This window comes from Synchytrium microbalum, assembly GCF_006535985.1.
Source record: "Synchytrium microbalum strain JEL517 chromosome Unknown SmJEL517_scf0023, whole genome shotgun sequence".
Classification (NCBI taxonomy): Eukaryota; Fungi; Chytridiomycota; class Chytridiomycetes; order Synchytriales; family Synchytriaceae; genus Synchytrium; species Synchytrium microbalum.
In genome coordinates, this window is record NW_022158372.1 from 245,162 (window position 1) to 253,222 (window position 8,061).

Below are 8,061 nucleotides of genomic sequence, written 5' to 3' on the forward strand. Positions count from 1 at the left end.
TGATGAGTACGCATTGCTCGAAAAGCTTTGATAGCTACATTTTAAGCGATCGCGGGCGGTACGCTCTAGAGGTTGGAATAAGAAATGAATTGCTCTGCGGTTGGATGAGCTTGTTTCGATTTGTGGACGGCTGACAGAAATTGAGGGTTGACCATTGGAGAAAGGCCTGAGGATTGATTTTTATTTTACACATTGAGACATTCAGATACTACATGATTCGTCGCTTCGCGACTCTTTAACACAACGGTCCTACATAGGATTCCACAAAGCGAGATAAACAATCCGCGAGAGCTCAAGTGCGAGCTTTGTGACTTACAATTGGGATGTTAGACGGCTTGGAACTCTCGAGATAGCAAGCAACTCCTTCGTTGTCAGCTTTTTCAAGTACTGGCAACATCACATCCATACGCCAAGAAGTGAGGAGAACGGCGCAGTTGTAACGCCTGGTGTTTGCTGCATGTGATCAAACGTGGTTGTGAATTTGTGGTGCTTGGTTGGGATTCGATGATGGTGGATGATGGGTAACAAAAAATGTTCAACTTGTAGCTAGCTGTGCCCACATAGATCGAAAGATATGATAAAGCAGCGACATTTACGGGTGAAACTTTCTAGTTCCTTGAGTGCACTTTCTAGCAAAATTTACTGAAAGGGTCGCAACAGACCTTCACTGATAAAGAAATTGTCCACGTCTCGTGGCTAGATGGTGTGACAGTGAGCTCCGTTAGTCATTACTCATGACGGATTCTCCTGAAATGCTGCATATCCACATATCTGCTTAACGATTTTATGACAGTTGAATCAAGAAGTGGACGCAGACAAATATTAACCGTCAGGACGGAATCCTGATGATATAATGACACCACATTGTCTAACACGGAATCAGTGGCTGCTTCCAAAGCTATTGAACTAGTCTCCACTCAAACAGGAAATGACAAGGAGAGTGCAAATGTTTCTTGCAAACGGTTATTACATGGTTTTAAACTATGTGATGAAGCTTTAAGCGGCAGGCAGACGTGCCATGCACGCAATTGGGACAGTAGCAATCTTATCCTTCAGTTCGAATCGATCAACGACTTTGAAACCGAATCTTTCATACTATGACAGATAATCAAACAAGATTAGTTTAGAAAATTGATTCTAATGAATTGTTATTGACTTACAATTGGGATGTTGGATTCTTTTGTACTCTCGAGATAGCAAGCAATGCCTTCCTTGTCAGCTTTTTCAAGTATTGGAAGCATGTTGTGTTTCAGCAGGCCCTTCCCTCGTTTGTTATCCCTTGTTCCAGTTATCAGCAAATAGTAGAATCCCTTCTTTTTGTAATCATAGTTGATGCTCTTGAAGTATTTGGCTTTTGCTTTATCGGCCTTAAGAGTCGGTTTGGGTTTGGTCATTTAAAGAACACTTTGCTGTCCTCGTCCCAACGTTTGCTAAATAGACGTACCTTTGGACTGTAATTAAAGAGAGTCCTTAGAGTCACTTTCAATGGGACTTGCAACATGGATATCCACAGTCCAGTTCGAAACATGTTCGTCGTGATCTCATAAAAGGGCGGATACCACATACAGATGTTTGAATAGTCGTCAACCTCATACTAATAAGAAGGGTAATGGGGTCCAAAAATGAGCAAAGTCCCCCAAGATTTACACTCCAACTGAGAAACGACAAAGGTGTTGCACAAAAAGGCGAGCATCGATGAAGCCGATGTACCGGTCGTTCCAGCATAGATCTGCAAGTATCAGGCTGATTTAGACCACGTACCAAAAGACCTTGAAGTGCAGTAATACGAGCGAACCCTCCAAAGAAGACTTTGTTGTGTCGGTCCAGCTTCTTCCCCTTCAGCCCCCTTCTAAAGTAGGCAAAGGCAGGATCGTCATAGAATGCCTAAGGAAAATAGGAGGAAATGGCTGTTAGCCTGGCTTGTTTCTTGGGAAACTTTGGAAGAGTCAGCATTTGTGGAGCACCCGTGCCTCAGTCAACGTCTTCACAACAGCATCTAGATTTGGGTTCTCTGTGATGAGGTTGCCTTTAAGCTGTGGTTTCGCCTCTTCCGCCATGTTGTATTGTGCTGGTATGTTGGATCCGCTTATTGAGACAGAAAAGTCATGAGAGGTTCAAGTCGGACGATTGGAGTTTGACCACCTGTACTCCTACACACTGACTTCGCAATTTGGTCGTATTTGTGCCAAGGAAAACTCAAAAACCTTGAGTGAACTGTATAACGGCTTGTGTTTGCCGCCTGTGTGAACATGGTGGGTTTACTGCTGCTGGCGACTAGAATATACGTGGTAGGCTAACCGCAAGCATATGGATCGATTCTCCTAACTCAGGAGAGCCTTCATCCTGGTGCAACATGTAGATCTACTACGTGAAGAGCGTGTGCCCTGAGCGTGATATTTGTAAAGTTTCTCGAACGTTGAAACCGGGACACTTCTCGGACGAACCAAGCAGAAACGCGATATGTATATTGTTATTGGAATATATACGATACATTAGTGGTAGAAAAACACGTTTTTTCTCTGTTGTTCTCGTTGTCCAAGTCCGAAAATAAATACTTTGGCGTTTGCCGTTCTTTGAGAACTTCACCTCTCGAAATAGAAACTCGAATCATTTCCAGAAAATTTGCAAACTTGGGAAGCATAAGCAAAGGGGGACATTCTCTTGCCGGCACGCTGTAATATAGAGGATTGTCGCTCTCCAAAGCTTATTGCCTCCCACTAACAAGTAAATCCCGTCTTCACACACGCAAAGCACACATTACCACTTTTTGCCAAGGCAGCCAAAAAGCATATGGCAGCTACCATCAGGGAACGAGTAGGAACGTTCGCTCCAGTGGACCAGGAGCCATGCAAGACTCTCTTCCAGACTCTCAACCTGAAAAAGTTTATATCTGGATACCTTTACATCCGGCACTCAAAGTCTCACCATATCGCTATGAAGATCGAAACTGTGCAGCTCCAGCCTGATCTCGCTCAGATCATGCTCGCTGCTGAATCCTGTGGTCTCAATTCAGTCGTAAGTCTCGAGTTGCTTGCTGTTCTTGCTACATCTCGCCCATTGAGAGAGCTTGATGTTGATGATGATGATGATGACGGAGAAACACACACACGCAATGTTAACAATATACAATCATACTAGCCTCGACCTGCTATACCTGCAAAGGACGGCATGTGGTGCAAATACTGGGCTGAGCACGTGGGATTGGCAATACGGCTATGGCGAGTCGCTGAAGATATCGCTGGTCTACCATATGCAACAGGTAAAACACTATCAGCATCTCACATATACATTGTAGTGATCTAACAGTACATGGTTCTTGATTTACTCTAGCTCCAACTGCTGATGCTATGGCTGGAATGGAGTTGGCTCCTCACAAGAATGTCATCTCACTCGTAAGTGTTCTTTTTAGAGTCTTGATAGATCGCTCCCATATCTGGATCGCTTATTGTGGAGCATGAATCCTTTATCTGAAAGTGCCTCGTCGATCCAATCGTTCTAATCTCGATCTGTCTTGTTTCGATTAGATCAAACTCATGAATCCAAATCCATTCGTGGTTCCTATAGCCCATGTACAGACAAGTATAATAGGTATAAAGCAAGCATTACCAGAATACTTGATTGATCTCCCTCCGCCACCAACTCCATACGACTCCTTCTACTCCATCGCAACTTTGCGCGGAGCCACTTTGGTTGTAGCCGCACCATCTTCGATACAAGCAAACTCGTGGGTAGCTTCAATTCGATTGGCTATATACGAACTGGCCAGATTAGAAGAATACTTTACTTTGAGCATCATGAAGGATCCACCATTGTATGTTGTGACTGTGTTTTCGTCAGTGACATTGCGAGCTTATCATACTCTTTTCCCCCACTCTAGTTATCGAATATGGCAAGACCGTCAATTGACACCCTTTACCAATACTCCACGTGAGGGAGCCAAACCCATAAAACATAGCGGGGTTGTGCAAGCCATGTTTGGAAAGAAACTGGAATGGAAAAACTATTACGCTGTGTTATCTACAACTCAAGTCCCACAACCACTACCGCTAGAAGATGGTATTCCAGAAAAGAAGAAGAAGCAACTCTTCAAATCGAGTAGTGGTGCTCCTCCTATGATGAACGTCGGTCAACTCCTCTTCTTTGAAAAGAAGATGGAAAAGTCTACAGCTGTAAAGAAAGTAGTGCAAATCACCGAGGCCTACTTGGTTTGGCCTTCGTCGTCTGCCATGGGTGAATTGAGTGACTGTGCAAATGTATTACGAGTCGAGGGTGTCGTTATAGATAGGAACAATAGCACATTAGCAGTGCCTGGTACTACTGCTGAAGAGAAACGAACCTCGTCTCTACAAATGGATAACTCGCCACCATCACGATCACCTACTCCAGAAAAACGTCTTCGTCATTCAGATTCACGAGAGTCGCTTGCCACCGATAAATCATTGTCTAGTCTCAACGCTACCGATGGGAAAGTAGAAACGTTTTATCTACGAATGGCTGATTCCTGGGACGCTTGTCAATGGGCAGCATCGTTTATGTCAGCCTTCCAAACAGATGCCGACTTGTATGAAAGAGATCGTCAGCTACGAGAAGGTCAAGTTGGTCTTATAGATGATGGAACTTCGGCACCTCTCGTTAACGGACAACCACTACCTCGTCAATCAAATCGTGATTCGGTGGCTGAATCGAAACGATCATCAACTCCTCCTACTGTAATCGCCAATAACGATGCCATTGACGTGATTCCAAGTGGTCGCTCCTCCGAATCTGAATCCGATCACAGTGATTCGCCTCGTAATCCCGCATCCATTCCAAACTGGATGAGGTCTCATCGTGAATCGAATTCTGCAGAACATAAATGGGGTCTCTTGTATCTACGAGCTTCCGAAGTGTGTAATCTCTGCATGGCAGGTGTATCGCTACAAGAATCTGTAAAGGACTTCCACTTGGCGCTGAATGACAAGAGGGGTTATCATAGTCGTGGTGAAATTAGTAAATGGAACAACATCGTCAAACAAGAGAGGGGTCAACGACGAACTTCTGAATGGCACGAAGCTGAGAATAAAGCCATACACGTAATAAACTGGCTCAATCTTCATGGTCAAGCAGCTTTCCAAGATGAAATAAATGCAGCTGATAATGGAGCATCATGGGGAGAAGCACCAGCCAACCAGTTTTTGCCACATCCAGTCTTCCCAGAAACTGTATTTATAAGGGCGCCTACAAATGATCGACCATATGGTATGACTGCCGCTGATCTCAATCCGAGCATGGCTGCTGCTGCTGGTCCATCATCATCTTTATTGATGTCGCCAATACCAGAACAAACTAGTGTACCGCCAACTCCAGCTCCTACCTCCGTGTATAACTTACCAACTATCCCAACATTCTCACCATTCCAAAGTGTGCCTACGACTCCAGCAGTCCTGGTGGTACCTGGTGGTATAGAAGACCTCAACATTATCTCAAGGAAGTTGACGGAATATGCACCGCGTGTGCATAGTCTATCAGCAGTAGCACCACGTAGTCCTATAGAAGAAGTCGCTCAACCAGTAGAAGATGAAGCTATTGCATTGGCCGAACAACCACATATCCAGATGAAGCCAACTGAAACACTGGAAGATTTTTATATGCAAGATGAGCAACCAGTCGCACCAACTGATAACCATCCTATTGTAATCGAAGAGCCAAAGGAGGAAGTTAAACACTTGGAAGTAATTGCTGCTGAACCAAAACCAAGGTTATCAAAGGATGGTAAAGTGGTCATCCCCCAACGTAAATCGATGGAGAGCCTACCACCAGCACCCATACTATCGGAAGAAGTTAAACGTAAGTCACTCGAACGTTTAGCAGGAGCACCCATACTTTCGGAAGAAGCCAAACGTAAATCACTCGAAAATCTACCACCAGCACCTGTACTCTCAGCAGAAGCTAAACGTAAATCACTTGAACGTCTAGTAGCGGCGGCCGTGGCGCCAGTCCTCTTGTCTGACAGTATAGCACCGAGCAAATCTATAGACAAGACTAATGATAAGGCTACGACATCGACAGAAGCTGTTGTGAGTCGTGGTCCAACACCACCACCTATTCCACCACGCAGATCCAAAGAACAACTACGAGAAGCCGCCAGAGCATCAGCACCCAAACCAGAAGGATACAAACCACCAGTTCCACCACGAAAGTCCAATGATTATCTCAAGTCACAAATATCAAAGGAAAGTCTATCGTCAAAGGATGTTGCAGCTGGTATTGTGGCTGCTGCGACGAATGCTGCTGGTAGTACACAGCCTGTAGTAGCTCCAGCTTCTCAAATGGTCGTAGCTCCACCTCGAACAGTTACTTTGAATGAACTTAAGCCATTGCCAACATTCCCAGTATTGCCGTATGAAGGTGGTGTGATGAAAGACGCGGTTGTTGCTGGAACTGGTAAGTTTTGATTACATGCTATGTGGATTGTGGATTTGTCATCGATGTAAACCTCTAATTTTTTTCTCCGTGGGTCATTTTAGTTGGTGGAAGGTTTACTCAACCACCACCCAGGAATCAATCTCGCTTGTCAACTGCTAGTGCTACATTGACTCTCACCACTGCCGACGTTGTCAACCTTCATAAAGCTATAAATGGAATGGCAACACCACCAGTCCGAACCGAATCAGTTGGTGTAAACAATCAACGTGCCTCAACACAGTATTCAGTAGCTCCCATATCATCTATTGTTACGGCTGCAAAAGCACCCAGCAATGATGCAGTCAACAAGAATAACTATACTATAATGTCGACCTCACCTGTTGAAGACCATGATTCCATGACACCAAAAGCAGACGGATATTCCATGGATACAATCAGAGCCAGTACATATTCCAATATGGATACCATAAAAGCCAGCACTCGACGACCTAGTGTAGACAAAATGTCGAGATCAGGAACCGTGACATCTCTTCTATCACCAATCCCAACCTTCCCAGCTCTACCACGATTGGATGTGAATAATAATAACACTAATACTAGTAGTAATAGCAATAATAGTGAACCCATCGTATCCCTTGAAGGCGTCTCACCCGTACCATCTTCTGAAGGAGGCAACGACCATGACTCTGACCACTCATCAACTCGTGATCCAATGTCGCCTACTAGTAACAGCAGCAGTGGAAACGGAACTGGTACAATCACTCGACCCAACTTGGCCGTCTTTCATGAATTTGGAAGTGAAGAAGATTGGCATCATGCCTTTTCTTCCATTGCACAGGGCAAAGTCGTCAATTGGACTGGACCACATGGTGAAACTTCATCAGACAATCATCCGGGATCAGACAATCATAATGTAGCAGCTGCGCATGCATAAAAACAACAACAACAGCCAAACACACGCAAGGTCTTTCAATTACAACAACAACAACAAAAAATCATCAGGTGTAGTAATATTATTATGGACCACTTCTCTCCTTTTATTCCTCGTAGAATAACATACAGAAAATGTAAAACCTCCTCTTAATCATTGTTAAGAAACTACAAAGCAAATATAAGATTGGTATTTAAGCATATTGATATCATGATGTTGGTTTGTAGAAGTGTGTGGTGAGGGAGCGATATTACGGGGTAGCAACCACGAAGACAAAAGGAGTTCAATGCTCTTGAAGTATTGACCGGCTTCTGGTCTAAAGCTTCGGGCTTATGCATGCCTTTTCTAAACCGGGAATTGGCTTCGGTTTTCCTGAGACACCGCACAGAAAAAGTCAGTCGAGGTATCCAGAATAGCTTTGGCTGTACGAAATTTCCAAGAGCACACAGTTCCAACAGAGTCTGCAACAACTAAAACGTGCCAAATCCGACATTTCTGTCCTCAGCACATATTCGTTGATTGAGATACCACACTTGACGAATCAAGACACTTTTGTATTTCAAGATGTGAAGGCCATACTGACAACTAGTCCACATGCTTGAAAAGCAACGTATCCATCTGGACGTGTTGAGAACAGAGACATAGTCTCTGGAAATAAGAAAGGAGTGGTTTGGTGGAAATTCGGTTTGAATGCCGAAAGCAAAAAAGGTCATCGGTTCGCTACG

The 8,061-nt window shown here is 44.2% G+C and overlaps 2 protein-coding genes across 2 annotated transcripts; one reads left to right on the forward strand and one right to left on the reverse strand.

Annotated features, from left to right (window-relative positions):
* Window positions 1-996: 996 nt before the first annotated feature.
* On the reverse strand, window positions 997-2,057 carry SmJEL517_g03944 (uncharacterized protein; the record flags this gene model as incomplete). Its single annotated transcript, XM_031169872.1, has 5 exons — window positions 997-1,095; window positions 1,161-1,367; window positions 1,445-1,594; window positions 1,711-1,884; window positions 1,965-2,057. The coding sequence occupies 5 exons, from the start codon at window positions 2,055-2,057 to the stop codon at window positions 997-999; spliced, it is 723 nt and encodes a 240-aa protein (XP_031024169.1).
* A 733-nt stretch (window positions 2,058-2,790) lies between these two features.
* Window positions 2,791-7,339, forward strand: SmJEL517_g03945 (uncharacterized protein; the record flags this gene model as incomplete). Its single annotated transcript, XM_031169873.1, has 6 exons — window positions 2,791-3,015; window positions 3,139-3,259; window positions 3,331-3,392; window positions 3,525-3,811; window positions 3,878-6,423; window positions 6,507-7,339. 6 exons carry the CDS (start codon window positions 2,791-2,793, stop codon window positions 7,337-7,339), a joined length of 4,074 nt encoding a protein of 1,357 aa, XP_031024168.1.
* Window positions 7,340-8,061: the final 722 nt, after the last annotated feature.